This window comes from Paramacrobiotus metropolitanus, unplaced genomic scaffold (assembly GCF_019649055.1).
Source record: "Paramacrobiotus metropolitanus isolate TYO unplaced genomic scaffold, Prichtersi_v1.0 Parri_scaffold0000081, whole genome shotgun sequence".
In the NCBI taxonomy this organism is placed as follows: Eukaryota; Metazoa; Tardigrada; class Eutardigrada; order Parachela; family Macrobiotidae; genus Paramacrobiotus; species Paramacrobiotus metropolitanus.
Genome location: NW_026570301.1, coordinates 417,777 through 438,268, shown reverse-complemented (window position 1 = coordinate 438,268; position 20,492 = coordinate 417,777). Strand labels below are relative to the sequence as shown.

Genomic DNA, 20,492 nt, shown 5'->3' with positions numbered 1-20,492 from the left:
TTTCGAGTAATCGGAATTGGTATCGAAATTCTTTCACATGCAATTTCGAGCACTTGCGGCAACAGTAAAAGAAGCAAAAAAGTTTCTGTACGAAATTCACGCTTCCGGTGCACGAGGTGGCAATCACGTTAAATGGCTAATGCAAAGGAACATCAACACGAAAACTGAGATCAATTTCACGAACTTCTACCTTAGGAGTAATTGCCAACATCTATTTACAAACATTTGATTCAGAACATCCATTTACAAATACTTCAGTATCGATCTACTCTGTATATGAATTCAGTGGCGTAGCGAGCCTAATAATTTGGGGGCTCCGAACGGTAAAATTGTGCTGTGGAAGCACAGCTGCCACTCAAGCCAGTGTGCATGCCACCTCTACCCTGGTCCGATCTCGATTTTGTGAATCACTGTATTGTCCTCAGTAGTTTTCCACTATCGTCTGTCAATCTTCCTTGTCGTTGACGGTCAAAAGGGAAAATGGAGACCAAATCAGCTGGAAATCAATCTTTCGTTGCGGGCGACGTGGTGATTTCTTGCGATCCGATGGTGTGGATGCTGAGAAGGAGCGCCTACAAAACACGCTGTGCCTACTGCTTTCGGGAAAGCCCAGAATTACGCACATGTTCTGGATGCCACTTGCACCGCTACTGTAACTCTGTTTGCCAGGTACGGTAACTGTTTACAGAATGAGAGTGGTCTAACAAGTATGGTGTAAAACAGCATGGTTGGTGTAAGCGCATAGCAATTTCGGATCGCACGATTCGCACGCAAGGCGTTCGAGAATGCCCCATACTGTTACCGATGGACTGTTGATTGTGCGTTTTGGCTGGATACAGGTCGCCGACTGGAAGGTGGAACACAAGCTGGAATGCGCTATGCTGAAGGCGCTCGTTAGCACAGATCCGATGGATACAGTGGAGGCCTTAACACCGGGCTTGCGAAGGGGCTCCGGGGCAGCGGCCCCGCCAGGGCCACCATCTACCCCTCCCGTAGACCTTATTTCTTTCAGTGTCGTCTCTTCTGATCTGACCGGGAAGTTGAGTAATAAAATTGAGGTAAGAAAGTAACGAATACCCCGGGAAGTTCTGGGTTGAGGCGTGCCCAGAGGGGCCAAGCCTCTGAAATTCAAAAGCAGGTCTTTACGAAATGACTTCGATCCAGCTGGGGAAACGGTCGCTTTCTTTGCTCGGCTGCCGATTAGTATGGTCGTAATTGTAAAAAAATTAAACGAATGGAGAACTTTTGTGGCCGTACACAAAAAAACAATTAATTTTAATTATGCGATTGCGGTGTATCGTACTGTAATGAAATTGGGCAAAAATACGTACGAGTGGTGTAAATAACTTACACCACGAATTCCTGCACAAATTTACTGCTACTTTAAACAGGATTTTTCATATTTATGAAAAATCCTGTTGAAATACTTCGCTCGATGTGGAAGCTCAAATAATTTTGTAATAAAATATTCATGATTCTATGGTTTTCCAGAAGAATGCGAAGATCGACATGCCGGGAATGGGACTCAAATCAATCAAAGATATTCTGCCCCTACTCCCCACAAATCCCTTCCAACCGCGAGCCGAACGGATAGTGCAAGTCACGCAACCGACGTAAGCTATATACTTATCAAAACGCTTATGCGCAAGTTTTAGCAGTCATTCAACCGACGTTAGTTCAAATCTCAGCACTGATGTGGCAGGGCTTTAACCCGTTGACGGGCATTGGTGTCTGGCATTGTACCGCCCGCTGGAGGGTTTACAGTTCATCCTTTACAGTATGGATACGAAAAATTCCACAACATTCGGCACTCCTAGCAGCGACGTAATGACTTATTGTGGAATGCTCATGTATAACGGGGTGGACCTGTACGATTTGTCGACTACTACCGAACCGATCGGCAGAGCTGTGTATGCGCAAGCACCGGTGGGACGGATGACGCCGGTGTGCATGGATATCAATGTGGAGCTACACCGCCGCGAGCGTCGGATGGTTATATATGCCGTGGAAGACATTCCGCAGTATACTGGCCTTCGAGATGTAAGCCGTAAATGTCTGCACGCACCCATGTTTCGGTCACTTTTTTTAGTAAAACTAATGTCTTTGGACGGGTCACCCAGGTTAGATAACTCCATAACAAACTCTGATTTTCTGAAATGAAAAACTTCGAGCGTTACTTTCAGGTCACAGTTTTTTCGGTTTGAGTCGAGACACGAAATTTGGAAAACGTAAAATTTTCTTACAGTTTCAGAGATGTAGTTTTTTTAAAAGGCACTAAAATCGTGCACTTGCATTCGCGCTCTTTCAAACACTTTTTCTGGATTAATTAATGACTTTCTGTAAGGCTGCGCAACATCCGGTTGGGCAGTTATGGCAGTACAAAAATTCAAGAAAGTTGAAATGCATTCAGGGGTACCAAAAGTCACATTACGAACCGATCTTCAAATTTGCTCGACACGCATTAACTGCGTAGTTCGTTCTTACAATACACCGAATCCACCTTGTTTTCCAAATCTTAAAATAAATTTTTGTTTTTTTGATTTCATTTTAGAATTTGAAAAAAACGCTGTAACAGTGGATTGGCGTAAAAACGAGCGTAAAGCATACGTACGTTTCCATGCAAAATTTCTCGAGGTTCGCCCAAACGGAGACTTTCAAATAAGGGAATTTCACGCCGTCATAACTGTTCAACCCGGATGTTGCGTGCACGAACGGTTTTTTTGCGTCCATTGGAACAAATAATTTGGCAACAAAATGTACTAAAACATTGCAAGTAGGTATTCGGGAGAATACGAAACCAAAATTTTTCGTGCCACACGATTTTCGTGCCATGAACCGATTTACTTCCGGTGTGCCGTTCAGTGCCTTTGTATTAATGTAAATTTGTTTTCTTCTAGTTGCGTTACAGCGACATGGAAGATGCATTCTGCCTGACACGAGTCGAGCGACGCGCCGAATTTGAGAGACGTCACCGCTTTCCATGTACTTGTCGCAAATGCACGGAAGAATATGTGCGTTATCCACATCCTGCAAAGACAAATACTGGCACTGATAACTTAACAAGGTCTTTGCCTATTCTTAGGATGCGGACATCAATCCGTTGCAGTGCGTGACGGTGGGATGCAGCAGTCGAATTCCGAGCGACAACCGCGCACTGGCACCTTGCGTGGAATGCGGTGCCCTCAACGGTGACCGGTTGGTGCAGTTTCGCGGGTTCTTACAGCAGCACAAGAGCATTAAGACAAACCACCCGCGGGAGCAACACGAGGCCATGGTCATGCAGCTCGGCAAGGAGTTGGACGCTGCCGGCATTCTGCAGCCCGATGCGCATTTCCGGTATATCTGCGGCTGGGAATTAGCGCAGCAGTACTACAAGGAATACCGCTTCGAAGAGGGCTGGAAGATGATGCAGGAGTTTGTCGCCTGTATCCGGTAAGTAAGACGTTTGGAAAAACCGTATATTTATTCGTAAAACTGAATTGCTACTTCGACACGTTCATCAGGTTAACCAATTCCGATGTATAAATCAGCACATTAATCACCAACAACACAAATTTCTCCGTGTTGGTCTGTACATAAAAATAATTTTTGTACCTACATGAGTAAATATTACAACTCCTGGGGATTGTAATCGAAAAACAGTAAATATAACAGAAACAGTAAAAAAGATGAATGAAATTTCGATTATGAATGAAATTTCGATGATGGTTCCTGATGAATAAAAATTATTCACGATGCGGACTGCAGTGCAAAGAAATGTTTAGAAAAAATGCGCGTAGACCCTTTCGTCGGCTGTGGTTATGTAGCCGTCAATTCGACTCAGTGACTCATATGTTGGTCTGCACAGCGGAAGTGAGTAAAATGGAATTTCGAAGTATAGTTGTAATCTTAATAATGATGTAAAGTTCGTTGCAGTCGTAATTCTCATGATTGCATTATTGTCCTTAGGAACGTTTGTCCAAAGTATGCTGATATCCGCGGCTCTCTGCTGGTGTCCGCTGCGCTATCTACCGCCGATGCGCTGGAAAAACGAGTTCGGCATTGTATTAGCAAGCTGTCGAGACCGGCGAAGCAAGAGCTGGAGACGCTGGCGCGTCACGTGTGCTGCTGCATCCTGGATTTTGGTAAAGAAGCGAAGGATATTTTTGATTTGTTGTTCGGTAAGGATAAAGGGGTTGCCCGCACAACCGATGTTGTGTTGGGGCACGTGGCTTCGACGGTGTGCCGCATTAAACAGTATTTTCCCGATAACAAGTAGCCTGCGGATTTTTTCTGCTTTCTGTTTTGCTGAAACCAGTCCATCGCTAGCATTTTCTGCCTTCTAATTGGTGTTCATTACTTTACTTATTTGAGCTTTGGCGCAAAAGCAGCCAGTTTTCGCTAACCAAATTCCTTTGTATGCATGGAAACAATTAGCCGTTTTAAGCAAAATATTAAAGTGACTTTTGTCATATACACTCTATGTTCTTTTGTTAACAAAACTTTCGTTTTCAATAATGGTTGACTAATATCGCGTTGCCGGTATTTGTATCTGGCACGATGAACACACCGCTGGACTATACAATACCGAATAAATCGGTGGGATGCTGCACCGCTGCATGGATAGCATGTCTGAGATGTCTCTTCGTCACAAGTAAAATACTGTAGTTTTCTTTAAATTGCTTTTTCGTTCATTTGGAGGAGGTCAATCGAATTCTCTATAGAACGACATTCCTGTCTATCACCAACTTTGTTAACCTACTTTTAGAAAGAGGAATCATGAACCATAGGGCCGTGATACAGTATCATGAATTCTGGACAGAAGGTGTAAAAGACCTCAGTAGAATAAAAATATACCACGCCATAAATACATGCACTTACAGTGTATCACTTTATTGAAAGGTCATTAAGAAATGGTTTCTTTTCGCTATGCATAACACAAATTTTGATTAATTACAAATTGATACTGGCCATATTCAGCCTCGTCCGGTGGAGAGCAATAATAAATGAACCCTCGAATCCAGAAGCGCTGAAATGAAGACCATCGTGAAAGCGTCATGTTTCATTCTCGGAATAATCCATCAAGAGCTGCAAAGGTGATATTGTTCAGTCCAGCAATGTCTAGTTGGCGAAGGTCCATCGAATCCCATCGCTGTGAGGTGGTATCAGGGCAATGTGGATTGAACCTGCCAAATAAAAGTTGTCCGCCTGCCGACAATGCTAAAGAACGGACTACGATGTTGTCGACAATACCGTAATTGGCAATGCCAAAAAAGTACTATTGGATTCAAATAACTTATCATTAAGGCTTCTCCCGCACAATTACGTACATTTGCAGAAAAATGCGAATGCCGGTCCACTGATCCGGATAGTCCAACGTCCGTACCCAGCGCGCATGCATCGCTGTGACCTTTTTGTATACTCGCTGGCTGACGGCCGGCCAATGGGCATTAACCGTAGCTAGCAGATTGCGGGCTTGCTCATCTGCCGATTCCACGGAACGAAAGCGTACACACGGAATGATAACTGGGCATCGCAGAACGCCCGAATATTCACTTCGCATCAACGCTCTCTCGGACACAGGCAACTCGGATGCAGGATCGTGGCGCAGTATCCAGGCCGCTGCTTGGGTGGGTAAGTGCATCACAGTGAAGTTGATTAACACCAACTGTTCACACACCGTCATCAACTCCGGCAACCCGGCGCATACCAGGCTTCCACTATGGCACATGTAGACAAACAAGAAGCAGTCTGTCTCCCTCAAATAAGCATCCCAGCTCTCCCATTCCAGTGTAGCGTCCCGGCCGTTCCTTACAATAATTAGAGGCAGACGTACGCCGTTGCGGAATAGCACGGTTGCAGTCAGTGTCATTCTCTGGGCAAGATCGAAGTAAAAGTGAAAGTGGTTCCCCTCTTCTGTCAGCGCCAGCGTTTGCGTACGCGTAGGACTTACGCGGTCCAACATGACAGCCACTTTGTACGTAAGGTATGCAGCATAGTCTCTTACGGTATCATAATCGATACCGTGAAGTGCATGAATGTCTTTGTCAGGCACACTATACGGTTTTATTTCGCACACTGTGCAGAGATCGAACACAATGTGCCTCTGGTTCACGTCCTGGCGGAAAAGAATTCTCCACAGCGCACAAACCCTAGAAATAACTCCTGACTTACAATAACTCCTTCGATTTTTCTCATATTTCGCTCACTTCAAGTTTAGGGTGTGGATATTCCCACCACCACGCACTACTTTCTGACTATACTCACGACCTTCCACCACCTTCTGGCTATTCGCACTACGTTTTTGAAATGAATTGACTGGACCAGTCATAAATATGACGCCGGTCGGAAATCTACTAGTACTGTACCCTAACCCTGCACTTGAAGGAAATTTGTACAGTGCAGCCACACGCACTTGTACGAGCCCATTCACCATTCACATACACGGCTTGCAGCTAGTGCATGTTAAAACGTGAATTGGCTGAACGTTTATCCGGCTATACAGCACCGTGCCGCTCATAGCGTACAAATTTCCTTCAAGTGCAGGGTTAGGGTACACGCAGTCCGTGCTGCAACTGTTCGCCAAAGGTTCTCGCATCTTTTTATTGCTGAATTGCCCGTTGTTTCGTCCTTCCGGTATTTCGCATTAACATATGGATGTCAATGATTTCGATTGCAAAAAAAAAATTGCGGAAACGCCACAGTCGTAGTCATTTTTTTGCTTCTGTACCCAAACACACAAATTGTCAATCGACTGGCCTCCTTGGAAATCCAGCAGTTTTGTATTTAAAATTACATATACAGTATCAGGAGGTGGAAACACGAGGAGCTGAAAAGAGGTGTAAAAAGGTAGCGGCAATAGCAAATGGTGGTGAAAAACATATTTTACGAAAGGGGGTGCGAATAGACAAAAAGTGGCGAAGGGAGGTGAGAGCAGCGTGCCACGGTGGTGGGAACAGCCATTTCCTTAAGTTTAAGATTTCATATTTTGCTCACCGGTCAAGAGCACCACCCCCTCATGCGGCGGGCTATATAAATAACTGCTGAGCGCACGACGTGCCTTTTGACTTGTTTTTGCCCCTGCTCTGTGTTATCAGAACATATCGAATTTGATACAAACTAAAATTGTGTATCCGTTCTTCTCCATTGCACTCAGTTCACTTCCTGTTTTCCCTTGTCTGTTTAAATGAACGCTGTATATGATTCAGAAGTGATGGGGGAAGTTTTCAATATGAAAGGTAGTCTTTTCTAACAGTTCGATTTTGTTAGAAATTTTAACACCTGGTTAGCAAAATACGAATACGTAAACTTAATGGGAGGTAAGTATGAGAAAAATCGAAGTATGGTAATCGAAGTATGGTAGATTTACATGGTTTGTTCAAAATAATTAGCGACGGTTATGTCAATGTCACTTCGATCCACACGGAAAACTGGGTGAAGGATGACGTTCCCTTTCAAGAACGATGTTTTCGTGAATTATTTAATTTTTTAGCTAATTTACAGTATCTACGACTTACGAGAAGCGAATGCACCGAGCCGAAAGCAATGAGCCGTATGTGCTTATGGCGACAAAGATTAACTGCATAATTCAATTGTCTAAGAGGTTTATCTGAGACTAAGAGCGCGGTTCTTTATCAATGACAGTCAAAACTAGCGCGTAACTGAATTGCTTTGTTTTTCCACTAGTCCTGCATACAATACTAAAAACGACATCGGACACTGTCAACTTACAATTGTTGACTGCGCCTTATTGCCTAAAATTGTACGAATAGTGTTGACACGTGACGAAATTATTCTGCTGAAACTTGCGTCTGAGCAAACCAAACGCACAAGAGCGAATACGTGACTCAAAGAGTAAGAGATGTCAAAAACCGAACCAAACGGCCAAAAACCAAGTTTGTGGCCGTCAAGTAACGCTTTTTAAAAAGTCGGAAGCATGACTTGCCTGCTTGTTCGCCACTGGGAATCCACATCCAAATAAAGCAGTACAGAAACCATGACTGGAAGTGGAAGCTCAGTAATGGACATTTCCTCCACTTCTACAGAGGATAGAGTAGATACAATCAAGAAACAATAAGGGAATACAAACATACAGGGAATTGTCGTCGTACACAGAATTAGCTACAACACTGTCATATGTCACCATGATTCCCCAGCCCACTCACACTTAGCGTCACGCTGACACTCGGTGTGGAACTAACCATGCCAGAGCGACGTGCCGTGGAAACTTGTTCTTATCCATTTGCTGTAGAAGCACTTCATTTGCTACTTTCTCAACTTTATACATTAACAAATTCAGCCAGCCGTGCGTCTGAAAATGCCATATTTCAGAGCGTTATCCAGCATTAATGTAAAACTCACTATGGCCGCAGTATAGCGGTTGGATACGACAACCATCGGAATTACGTCGACAAAAACCTTGATGGCTTTACCGGTTTATCTCAGTGCACAAAAATGTATTTTCCTGATCTGACAAGCGTGATTCTGGTACAAATTAAAAAACTCTGACGTTTACGGAAACTTCAAGGCCGAACATTCAACAATGTTCAGACTAAGACTAAGAACAGAATAAGACTAAGACCGTTGTGAAACTAAGAACAATGTAACCGTCAAATGCGTGACTTCTATATAGAGCGAACTTTTCTACCGTTCAACTGGTTTCGGCCATCCTCACTTCGGCCACACTAATGAGCCAGCGCACTGTAGAAAATACATGGCGCAGGTTAAAGTGGCAGAACCGCAATAACTTGCCTGCTTGTCTGTTATGAGAAATCCACCTACAGATGGAGCCGTATAGAAGCCGTGGTCGGAGTGCCAGCTTAAGTCGACGGTACCGTAACTTCGTAATGTAATCATCACAAGCCTTCCTCAGGGAGGTTTCATCCCAGAACATACTGTGACGCCTTCTTTGGTTTTGAAATGCGCTGTCACCATGCATTTCGACGCAGACAAATGTAATCGTATCAAATGACACTCGCATGAACATTCGACAACCGACGTCGACTAAAGTGCTTCTGTTCAGATGGAATCGATGATGGCATCGTCCGGACTCACAAACAAAAACCATCTGGTCCCTCGCAGTGACTGTGCCAAAGCGACATTTGGCATCACGTCCAGGATCACCGCAGTCCGATTGGAATCGGCATGAACGGGCCAAGAACATCGGGAAGAAATCCACGTCTAATAACAGCCGTGCTCTGGGAAAACTGATAACGTATTTCTTATATAAAAACCCCGTAATTCGTTCGAAGAAGTTCTCCCCATCATCCGGCGTCGGCAGTGCTGCGATCATATTATTTCGATGAACGACATGGTGGCGATGTACCCCGCCCGGATCATCCACACAAACAAAGCAGAATGGATAGCTTTCTTTATTGCGCAGAATGGTACCTTGGCAGAAAACCATCGGATCTGCATGGGTGTGTCTCACTGCTACGTGAACAGGAGCTGTGTACCAACATAGATTATTTTGCAGAAAATGATGCGGCCAGAGACCGCTGGAATGGATCCATTGGGCACTGATTCCACTCGCATCGAAGTCTACGTAGAAGTTAGGGCCATCAATGTCCTGCACGTATCCCAACCACCATTGGCCGTTATCCCGTTGCACCAGGACCGTATTCCCGTAGTTCAACTCGCGTGAACCCGAGAATAACTTGCGAAGGTACAGTGAGGTTGCGTTCATGGCATAATATAGCCGCAGCTGTAACTTGGCAGCCGAGTTCCAAACCGAAAAGATCATACGGATGAGCCGTCCGCAATTGGGATTTTTCGCGAAATTCCCTAACTAATCCTACAAGACACCCAAAAGCATTCCAGTTGCTACAAATAATACTGTCTTCTTTACTCAGCTTCTTTACTCACAAACACATTCAACGTGTCGGTTTTAATCGCCCGATTTTATAACAGATACTGTATGTCGTACACGCGTAATACATAAGTTTTATTGTTTGTGTTAGCATCGCGTTTGCTCCGATAATTGGTGTAGGAAAAGTTGTACGAGTTTCCTTTCCAGTCTCCGCTCCAATATTTACGTTCTGATAGCAGTGTGTACCTACGATATCGGTAGGGTGCAGTGCACCGTATTAAGTATTTAATTTATGGTTAGTAATGTATTTTATACATAGCAGCGATGGAGCGGTGTTATCAACGCTCTGCTTTTACATGGTCAGTAGACTCACTGACTCGGTACGATTCTCGTCGTGTGTTATCAACAAAATTTTCCTCCTGGACAGACAAACGAACGGTTTGATTGCGTATGTACGTGTGTACTACTACGAGTTGCCATCGCATGCAGCTAAATTGATGTCATTTGGGAATATCTTATCACTGGTTTCAAGTTTTCCGCAACTACATACGCGGTTCCGTTCCGAAGTAAACAACGTACGGATATTGACAGTTCCTGAAAATAGCACATTTCTGGGCTCGGCGTCTGATTCATGAAGGGCGCAGGTTTTAAATAGATATAGGTAAACCTGATCCGCGGTTTTCGAATTCTCTAGCAACGGCGTTATCATACAATCCATGTTACAGATCGTGACGGCGGAAGTACAGAGTAGCTGTACTATTGTGACGTTGTGTAATCGGTTTACTATGTTTTTTCGTGGCCATCTTACCATGGGTGCAGCGTGTGACCGCAATATTATTAGAAGGCAACCATGCTGTTCCGAATCCGACTTTCTGTCTGGTTCTTCCGTTCAAACGCACAGGACGATCTGTATATCTAACACGTATATCCATAGATTTGATGATTGTCGAGCATGATAGTCGCAATCAGAACATCACTGGAGATTTCTACAAATGTTGATCTTAACAGTTCTTCATACAGCCACTTTATTACCGTCGATTTATTGTTTTGTATGCCTGTTTTTTTAATAAAACCTGCCTTACATACAGATATCCTCGCTCTCATACTCATGACTAAATTCAGGCGCCGTTTTTGCAATAAAATCTCCCCATTTACCCAGGATGTCGGGATCTGCAGGCCGTCCAGAAAGTAAGGTCTCGAGACAGGAAGAAAAATTTGCGTAGAAAGCGGCTTTCCGTCTCGAACGTCTCATGGTTTGGAGTAGACGCTCGCAAGTCGAAAAAATCTCTATACATATAACTGCAAAAATCGACCACAACTCGGAAATTAATATGCATACGAGTACCTTAATTCTGCGAAGTAATCTGTATGTAATACTGAATTTTATACATATGCTGCGACAACGATTCCATTTGTGCGGCTGTGGTCAACGTTGCGCGAAATCTATTACCTATTAGTGAAAAGCGTTGCGCAAGCGAGTATAAATGAATATTAAAAAACCACACTGCTTTTATAATGCTTGAATTCTGCGCCACGTTCAGCCGCAACGGCCTACTCCTTCCGGGTGGCGGTTGCCAGTGCTTACACCGTTGATGCCATTTGAAAAAGAACGATCATGTGTCTGTATGGGCGCCAAGTCGAAGCCGTAGCTTTTCGTTCGGCCGGTCTCGCAAGAGATGGCTTCAATCTGCTCAAGTAGTATCAACGCTAGCCGGCAGATCTCCCGTGCGTGCTTATTCCAGTTACGCTCGGGAGCACCGGATGCTACGACAAAACAGTCGCCAACGGTTTCCACATACAGAGTTGCACTCAAGTGAGAAATAAACTGACAAGTGAGAAAACTACTTTGTACGAATGGTTCCACATCGCTGCTCACTTTAAATGCTTCGAACTTCATGCTGGCGCCGTCAAACGCCGTATAAAGGTCATTGAACAGCGCCGCCACTTCCGTGGGACTGTTTTGCGAAGAGATGGTGGTGAAGCCGACAATATCGCTTTGGAAGATAGTGGCGCTGTCGAAATCTTCTGATGGTACTTGTTCGCCGCGTTTTAGTACAACAACGACTCTATCAAATTGAAAGCAGTTAGTAACTGCTGAAAACTGAAACAGATGTACTTATAACCCACTGAATAAATTAGTAGAAATTATCCAATGATTAATTTAACTGTACTGTATGTATTTGCAGTTAACTGTACTGTACGTATTCGCAATAATGATTGTAATTTGCAATTGTTGTCAGGAATCTGTCGAAAGTTTGCCAAATCTCGCGCTACACTGCTTTTGACCGTCGCGCTGTCTACCGCAGTAGCGCTGGAAAAACATGTTCGGAATGAGATTGGTAACCTTTCGGGACCGGCTAAGCAGGAGCTTGAAGCGCTCAGTGGTAGCGTGTGCGGCGATATTTTGGTGTTTGGTAGCGAAGCACGAACTATTTTTGCTGCATTATTGGATAAGCAGTCAGAGGAAGGCATGATATGCGACAATGCGATGTCGCAGATTGCCACAACATTGTGCGACATAGAGCAGGTTCTTACAGGGAAGCGAATAATCGCATCATGCCTTCCGTCTGCTTAGACGCTTATTGGACTTGTTCTGCTAAATGGTGTTAGCGTTTTTTCTGGTTTTAAAAAAACTGTTTGATGTCTCACTGTAAAAGTAATTGTTTTCTCCTTTACTTATTCGATCTTCGACGGAATAGACCCTGCCAATTATCCGTGAACCTGCTTTTCTTTAGCGAAGAAAGCTGCTAGAGTGGATTTAGATGGAATAAGATATCATGCAGTCCGGACGGATTAGCTGAGTAGTCATATTTATGGCAATATTTAGTTTCAAATGCGCTGCGTTTGCCTTATACGAGTATTAACGATAATGCATAATTTGTGATTTCGTTATTAACTGTGGCGTCCTACAGTAAAAGCATCCCCGCACTTCGGTAAATGATTTGTGGTAACCACATAGGCCGGAAATCAGTATTACGACAGCACATTAGCTAATCAAATTAACCTGCTAATTATATTAACTGGCTTATTTGATTTTTTGGTGTTCTTAACTGAATGGTAGGATATGACTACTCTCATGTCCGTGACATCAGCTTTGGCTATTGCCATGACCTTTCACTACGTTTTGGTTATTCCCTCAACCTTTTCCCGCATATTGTTATTATTATTATTATTATTATAGCAACTACAGTAGCCAAACTCCATTAAAGGAAACTTTAACCCTAAGGTGAAAACCTTTGGGTGTTTAGGCTATTGGAAAATTTTTTTGTTTAATTTTGAAAATTTTATACTTTTTTTGGTTTGATTTTATGAGATAAAAGTTATCCACCTAGGAATCTAACCCAGGACATACAATCTTAATATGATGCAAATATATATGCAAAATAACACCATAAGCTTACCACTGCGACAGTCTCTAGTTCAAATTTCCGGCGACAGCTGTTCTGCGATAGGATGCAGTACATCTTGGTTTCGTTCTGCATGGATTTTGGCGAAACCGGCATAGTCTGGCCAAATCCTGGACTACCGGCAAATTGCTCTTAAATTGTTTGATACTCGTACAAACTGTACTAAGAAAGTGGTCAAAGATGTACACATCGCGAGAGGAAGAACGCTTCGCTGTGGGTATGCCTATTGTAATACATCTTAAGGGACAATGTCGAAACGCCGGCGGAAGTTTCTGTGGACGGAATCTTGGGGTAGGCAATATCGAAACAAAAATTTTTGCAAGTCTGCGCATGTTTTGCTGTATTCAAGTTTTAAGGTGATCAAAGTGGAACCCCCGACTTTAAACACCTCCAAATCTTGAGCAAGGAACTGCGTAGCGAGGGTTTTCAAAATCGTGAGTTTCCACGCTTCCGCTGTACGTTTTTTATCGGCAAAATGTTTTCTGTTGTAGTCAATTCAAGCATAATTTTGCATAATTTCTTATGAAAATGTTGATACCTTGCACTGTCGCATGGTTCAGTTTAGACAGGATGGTCGTACAATCATCAAACATTTTTCAAATAATTTATTAGAGGTTTGCAACGAATAGCTTGCATGATTATCGCACAATAGTCGCTTCCAGTTTTTTTAATAAAAACCAATTTGGCTAAACTTTCCACGACAAAATAAGCGACCGTTTCGTTACAAAATTTCCCTGTTCAGCCAGTACGTGGGGATCTGCAGTCCGTCCTTGATTTGAACAGGAAGATCTCGGCTTTCCGTTTCAAACATTCCCACGGTCTGGAGTAGGCGTTCACAAGCCGAACTAATCTGTATTCGCATAGCTACAAAATTCAACCACAAATTAATAAATAAATTTTCTGTGTATATATATAATACTGAAACTGAATTTAAACATACGCTGCGACGAAGATTCCATTTTTGCGGCTATAGTCATCGTTTCGCCAAATCTGGCATTAATGAAAACTGTTATAGATAAAAGTGAGCATGAGAGGACATAAAAAAAGTCTGCGCTCTTACAAACAGTAGCGAGGCATCACCAGCCCAACCACTCCCGACACAACAGGACCTAATAAATAAATCAACCGGGCCGTCCAGTTTTTTTGTGGAACAGAAGAACAGATAACGGCACTAAAGACATCTTGCATGCGCCACCACCGCCCGGTTGGAGCAAGGTATTGCGAAAAGACACGGTGCTTGAATTAAGCGTCAAACTTCGCCGCAACGCTATACCATCCCCGGGCGGCGGCAATCTGTACTGGAATTCTTTTCGCTTCGCCGTTGTCGGCTTCTTTTATGTGGCCACTTAAAAACGTGATTACCTGTATGTGCTCCCAAGCGTAGCCGTAGTTTCTCGTTCGGCCGGTGTTGCATGCGGAAGGCTTTAATCTGCTCCAGCAGCATCAGAGCTAGCCGGCAGATCTCCCGTGCGTGCTTGTTCCCGTTACGCTCCGGTACACCAGATGCTACCACATAACAATCCCCGACGGTTTCTACCTTCAGAGATCACACACGTCAGGATTTTGCAGTGTAAAAATGCTTCCGTAGCGTCGTATACTTTGTATGCTTCGAACTTCATGATGGCACCGTCAAACGCCGTATAAAGGTCATTGAGCAGCGCCACTACTTCCGTGGGACTGCTCTGCGATGAGATGGTAGTGAAGCCGACAATGTCGCTCTGGAAGATGCTGACGCTGTCGAAATCCTCTGGCTGCACTTGTTCGCCGCGTTTTAGTTGTTCCACAACAACTCTAGCAATTCAGAACCAGATAATTTGTCAAAAATTAAAAATAGATCAATCGGCGCACAATATTCTGCTTTCCTTGTAATACAAACATAAACGGAAAATAATTTGCAAAACGAACGGTTTATTGTACTTTACGTACGATTCTTTCAATACACATTCACTGAATAGATTAAAAAACTTGAAAAATTTTAAAATGAATAATAATGATAGTAATCAAGTACGAAAATGATAACAGTATTTGTGGAAAATAAAAGAATTTTTGCCCTTAAATTAATGTTACTTTCTGACCTGGGCAAGATTTGGTTGAGCAGCTGTTCGCTCTTCTCCTTCTCCACTTGGAACTGAGCGGCTTTTTCTTCGACGATGGCTTGCAAGTCCAGGGTGTAGTTCTCCATCCTGCGAATCAATGTGTCCAAAATGCTTCCTTGCTCGTTATTGTTTCTGTAGAAAAGCCACCTCATTTCGGTATTTGTTGCAGTAACTATTGTTAATACAATCAACGCGGTGGCCTGTACACACCTTTCGCTGTCTTTAATGGCGCTGCGTATTTGCGCCAGCCGCGGTCTCTCCATAGGATTGGCCGCCCAGCACTGCTTCATCAAAACAGCAATTTCCGGCGCACATTCATTGGCGTCGAATTTTGGCCGGAAGGGTTTATAGGATTTCTGACCAACTTTCGCGATAATTTCTGTTACAAAGTATGACATGAAAACTGTTAAAAATAAGAGCTCTTTTCATTACACACTGACAATAAAGTGTAACTTTTCCTTAAAGAGAAAATGCAGAGAAAACCGACAAATTAGGTGATGATAAAATATGCAGACAAGTGATAAGATGTTCGGCCATACTCACGCTCTGGTTCCATGCCCATTGAATGAAAAGGCGTTTCCCTCATAACCACTTCCGATAGAATAATCGCATACGAGTACACATCACCCTCCGGAGTGCCACCGGCAAATGGCCGGCTGAGCAGTTCTGGTGCTGTCCAGAAAAGGGTGGAACAAAAAGCACTGTCCTGGTTCAACGGCGGCGTGCGGGCGAAAAAGGACGGCAGCCCGTAATCGGCAACGCGCGCTATAAAATGCGCGTCGACAAAACAGCATTTCGACGTTAAACGTCCGTGGACGTTCAGCGGACTGCTGGAAATGGCCACCAGGCCATGCAGGATATTTTTTATGAAGGAGAACTTGAAGATCCAATCAAGCTTTACATCCGTCGAGGCTAGCAGATCCTTTTAAAATCGCAATAATCATTATTAATCAGACACATACCATTTTTTATACACATTTGCGTTAGATTATTATTTGATTCGTCTTTTACGAAGAGTTGACTACAAGGCACAAAACTACCAAGGGCACATTTGAAAATTTAAAACAAAAAATTGTCTATCTTAATATTTAGTTTACTTCTGAGTCCAAGAAAATCATCCTCTATTCTAAATCTTTAAATTTATGTAGGCGTTAAAAAAAATTAATCGCAGGTTGCTGCAATCTGCGATTAATTTTATTTATAACTGAATACTGAACTGAATATGGAATCTCAGATTGAATATTATTTAATCTCACATTGTTAGGATTTACCGTAGTAATGCTACCATACAGTTTTCCCTTACACTGAGGCTTCCTTTGGAGCAGTAATTATACATAACCACCGCCCGGCCCGGTCCCGGACACAGCCCATACACTGCCAGGACATTCTCGTGGTTAACGGAGCGCACCGTCCGGACCTCCTTAAGTACCACACTATTCATGGGCACATGCTGCACTTCACACACACGTAGCATCACCTTGACTTCCTTGAAAAGCGCCGTCACGGTGCGGTCGGAAAACTATCAGGCCGCTTCATTAGCAAACCTTTGCAGAAACGTTCCGCTCAAAAGCATAACCCACCTTGCTCATATCGTTGAACATGGAGCGCACTTGCAGACTGATATGACTGTCATTCACCCCCGGCTGGCTGCGGGCGGTACCGCGAGTGCGCGGAAGAAAGATTTGAGGTTTTTTGATGTCGTCCCAGGTGCCGAGAAGATCCATTTGGGCCAGTTCGGCACGACGGGTGTAGTACCGGTACAGAAAGGAGATAACCACGGCCGCGGCCAATAAGAATGCGGCCACCACGCCCAACGCGATGCCCATGGTTTGGCCTATATGCACCGGTCACCAACTTTTTATATAAAAAATATTCAAAAACGTCCTTTTTAATTACCGGACGTGTCGCACACCGGTTTGTCACCAAGATATCCGCAATACGGTTCATTGGCGGGTGGAGTCTTTGTCGGATTGAGCCAGCGGAACGGTGCGATCGGGTCATACGTATAGCCGGGGACCAGCTCGAATTTATAGCCGATAAATTCCGCAACAACCTACAACTGAACCACAATAAAGGACAATGTTTTTTTTTAAGTTTGTATTTACAACCGCGAATGATTTAAGTCGATTCGTTCGTAAATCTTACGTAGGCTTTAGTGGCTTCGTCGAATCCATAAATGGCATGATCGTCATTGCGGTCACCGCGGGGATTAATGTACACATCGCCGGTTGCGCCTTCAAAAAGATTTTTCGATTAAATTCTTCGTAATGTTTTTTAATATCGCACTGGGAACAAACTGAAGTAGATTAGCGTAGCAATGTTATTACAGCTGTGCTCTGATTTACCGGCAAAACTGCGATTCCATTGCGCTTGCGACAGTCCAGCCACATTAACCTGATTATCAATCGACTGATTGCGTTCCAGCGTCCGATTGACCGAGGAGGCAAACAACAGTACTGAGTCATAGAACGACGCTACATAATGTGATCAGCACTCGTTAAGGAAACCGATTATGTACACAGGCAACTCGATTGTCGAGAAAAAAGGATATAATTCAACTGCACACGCATCCCCGGGAAATCCCGCTCCCCGGTACGGTTAACCGTCTGGGCGAAGGCTTTATAGCGATCGGTGTCGGTGGTGTCGCGCAGTGTCAGAATGTACAGCACTTGATACGCTTGTTTGGCGAGCTGGTCGAAGGTATCGTCTGTCAACAATGTATGGTTAGGCGATCGATGCACGGTAGACGGTTCAGCAAACACCGGTAGAACTGACCTTGGCGCCAACCGTTCTTCCCCAGAGCATCGTCGCGGAACGGGTCAAGCGTGAAAAATGCGTAGTCGCCGCTGGTGAAGCCTAGGGTCTTCGCCGACAGCATGAAGTAGCGCAGGACCTGGCCATCCGTTAGAATGACCACCACTGCAATTAGTCGGGTTTTATAATTATACCGATGATACAAAGGTGGCACAGTATGTGGCACCAAAGGTGGCAAAGTATGTGGCACCAGAGGTAATTAATACTTTTGGCGCAGCATGCCTGCGTTAATAAAAATAACTGAAAATTTGAACACTAGAACAGACAAAATGGAAAATAGCAACTAATGTGAAGTTGTGAACTCGCAGAACAGTCTGGCATCGTACAAAACAGTCTGGCACGCCTGTGCCAAACGTAGAACAGTGTCACAGAAGGAGTTGCCCGGTTTTATTTGTGGCCACCGTGTACGCCGGCTGTAGAATAAAATTTATTTTTGCAATTAGAATTGATTAACAAATTAATTTTATCACTTTGGTTATTATGGTCTGCAGTAGCAATATAAAGGAATCTCATCCTAATTTCTAATTTATTTTAATTTTGTAGATTCATGGATTTGCGGCAGCTACCTCGTGCCACTTGACTGGCGTTCACCAAGTACTGCTCTGCATGGTCCGCCATCCGAATTGTGCCAGGTGGAAACGGCAGGTCGATCGGGTTTAACGAATGATCGTTAAGATTTTTCATTAAACCTTGAAAATTATATTTCAAAAGAAATGGATGTAAATAAAGAGTATCCAGCATTGGACCAGTAATACATGAATGGGCGTACTGTTTTTGTTGACCGTATTAATATCGTTATCCTGGCTGTATATTATGGCCACGTTGGTCCAGCTGAATTTCCGGCATATATTAACGAAAAATGCCCACTGTGTGTATGTGTTATATGAAACGCGGGTAATATACGGAAATTTGGCCGTGGAATCGATGAACGTCCCACCCCCGGTCACGCTTGGCATCAGGAGATAGGTCTGCGGCTCTAGGGAGGCCATCAAATCAGCCGTACATGCTGGCCCTGATGAGAAGGAAATGCACTTCAACAAGAAAATGTTTTGCAAATTTAAAAAAAATATCCAAAAATGCGCTTTAAAATCACCGATCTGACAGACAGAGAGCAATCGTAATTTAATGGTAATTTCTTCTTAGCTGTGGCATAAAACTTGAGATACCGAGAATATCATTTTGAAATTTGGCAGATTTTTGCAATCGTAGTTTAAGCTAAGCAGCGGCTTAAGCTAACTCGTAAGGACATTTTAAAAAGCATGGAATTGTATACTGACTGGACACAGGACAACCGAATATAAATAAAAATCGTGACGGAAGCATATAAGTAAAAATAAATAAAACAATCGACAAAAGCTACTACTATGCATGCAACCATAAAAATAAACGGAGAAGCTGTTTCAACGTTTGCTACGATTAAGACTGTCTGGAGAATCTGTTTTAACATTTTTAACAACTAAAGGCAAGTTGTGGAACAACGATATGTAATAGTTAGATCCTGATTCAAATTTTGTTTCCTTTGACGGGACATGCATTTTAAATTGTTCCATAAATGGCACAAATAAATGATTTGATCGTCGAAGCAAATAAATAATAATTTAGTTTAAAACACAAATAATACTTTAGCAGGATACTTGAAATAAATGAAAATTACAAAATTTGTTACAAATCGATTTTTATTCTGGGAAAAAGTGCAAAACCTTTGATTATTCGTTCAGAAACCGATGTGGTCATTCTTACCGATAATCACGTCGACGTCATGGGTCACTCCGCAGATATAGGTCATCCCCACGGCATTGGTGACACTGCAACCGCCTTGGTACAAACAGAGCCGTTCTTCGTACTTGATATTAAATCTCTGCAGTGCATCGTCGTAGCCAGCGCGTAATGCCGCCTTTACGATATCGTAGTCATAGGGATCTTTGCTGCCTTGCGCTAATATTATCCCAGCTTTCTGTATGGTCACACACGCGGAACTTTGCACATGCAAAAGTAACAACATCCAAGAACGCAAAATAAAAAACAACATGGTGGAAATCAGACAGATGCCGGCGAAAAAAAGTTTTGAAGTTTTCGCGGGGCGCATAAGAGAAAGTGTAACGAAGCTTTGCTGTATTGGATTGCTGCGCACATTTATGCTTAGCTGCTTATTTTTTGACCGATGCATTGTTGATATTGTCGGCGATCGAAAATGTGCAGTTTATCGACAGCGCGATGACTACACACCGAGCAGATGGTGGGTATTTTTAAAGCGTTGTTGAACACCATCATTCAGTATATATCGACTAATTCCATTGGCACAACATTATTGATTGGGAAAATCAGACAGGCTTTTGTCCAGCTGATGGATTGTTCTGGATTTCCGCTGTAAAGAATGTGGAACAAAGG

The 20,492-nt window shown here is 43.4% G+C and overlaps 3 protein-coding genes across 6 annotated transcripts; 1 reads left to right on the top strand and 2 right to left on the bottom strand.

Moving 5' to 3' along the window:
• Positions 1-200: 200 nt before the first annotated feature.
• LOC129595704 (uncharacterized) lies at positions 201-4,413 on the top strand. Its single transcript, XM_055492785.1, has 7 exons — positions 201-669; positions 840-1,058; positions 1,492-1,613; positions 1,779-2,040; positions 2,898-3,011; positions 3,083-3,432; positions 3,949-4,413. The coding sequence occupies exons 1-7, from the start codon at positions 481-483 to the stop codon at positions 4,256-4,258; spliced, it is 1,566 nt and encodes a 521-aa protein (XP_055348760.1). The 5' UTR covers positions 201-480; the 3' UTR covers positions 4,259-4,413.
• A 254-nt stretch (positions 4,414-4,667) lies between these two features.
• LOC129595661 (uncharacterized) lies at positions 4,668-9,895 on the bottom strand. 4 transcript variants are annotated; one of them, XM_055492739.1, is made up of 4 exons: positions 8,145-9,895; positions 7,925-8,018; positions 5,310-6,131; positions 4,668-5,165 (listed from the first exon to the last, which is right to left on the bottom strand). In XM_055492739.1, exons 2-4 carry the CDS (start codon positions 8,005-8,007, stop codon positions 5,042-5,044), a joined length of 1,029 nt encoding a protein of 342 aa, XP_055348714.1. In that variant the 5' UTR covers positions 8,008-8,018; positions 8,145-9,895; the 3' UTR covers positions 4,668-5,041. The 4 variants fall into 4 exon arrangements, 3 of the variants coding, with proteins under 3 accessions (XP_055348714.1, XP_055348713.1, XP_055348712.1); XM_055492738.1 differs by having other exon boundaries at positions 8,181-9,895; XM_055492737.1 differs by having other exon boundaries at positions 8,731-9,895.
• Positions 9,896-13,777: 3,882 nt separating this feature from the next.
• Positions 13,778-19,079, bottom strand: LOC129595675 (atrial natriuretic peptide receptor 1-like). The gene is made up of 17 exons (XM_055492754.1): positions 18,874-19,079; positions 18,671-18,793; positions 18,066-18,209; positions 17,842-17,997; positions 17,636-17,773; positions 17,436-17,524; positions 17,187-17,343; positions 16,871-17,124; positions 16,594-16,809; positions 15,834-16,212; positions 15,501-15,669; positions 15,270-15,422; positions 14,793-14,985; positions 14,557-14,731; positions 14,255-14,303; positions 14,135-14,184; positions 13,778-14,058 (listed from the first exon to the last, which is right to left on the bottom strand). Exons 1-17 carry the CDS (start codon positions 19,058-19,060, stop codon positions 13,916-13,918), a joined length of 2,775 nt encoding a protein of 924 aa, XP_055348729.1. The 5' UTR covers positions 19,061-19,079; the 3' UTR covers positions 13,778-13,915.
• Between the last annotated feature and the right edge of the window lie 1,413 nt (positions 19,080-20,492).

Bases quoted from the DNA above. Each gene is read 5' to 3' on its own strand.
- LOC129595661 (XM_055492737.1), bottom strand. From the start codon at position 9,721: ATGATCTTTTCGGTTTGGAACTCGGCTGCCAAGTTACAGCTGCGGCTA. The intron at 8,019-8,730 runs GCAAGTTATTGC...TATCCTCTGTAG, and splicing joins TTCTCATAACAGACAAGCAG to AAGTGGAGGAAATGTCCATT. The intron at 6,132-7,924 runs GCAAGTCATGCT...AGTTATTTCTAG, and splicing joins TCCCAGTGGCGAACAAGCAG to GGTTTGTGCGCTGTGGAGAA.
- LOC129595704 (XM_055492785.1), top strand. From the start codon at position 481: ATGGAGACCAAATCAGCTGGAAATCAATCTTTCGTTGCGGGCGACGTG. The intron at 1,614-1,778 runs GTAAGCTATATA...CATCCTTTACAG, and splicing joins GTGCAAGTCACGCAACCGAC to TATGGATACGAAAAATTCCA. The intron at 3,012-3,082 runs GTGCGTTATCCA...GCCTATTCTTAG, and splicing joins GCAAATGCACGGAAGAATAT to GATGCGGACATCAATCCGTT.
- LOC129595675 (XM_055492754.1), bottom strand. From the start codon at position 19,060: ATGCCAAGCGTGACCGGGGGTGGGACGTTCATCGATTCCACGGCCAAA. The intron at 18,210-18,670 runs GTAGCTGCCGCA...GACTAATTGCAG, and splicing joins CGCCAGTCAAGTGGCACGAG to TGGTGGTCATTCTAACGGAT. The intron at 16,810-16,870 runs GTGGGTTATGCT...GCGGCCTGATAG, and splicing joins TGTTCAACGATATGAGCAAG to TTTTCCGACCGCACCGTGAC.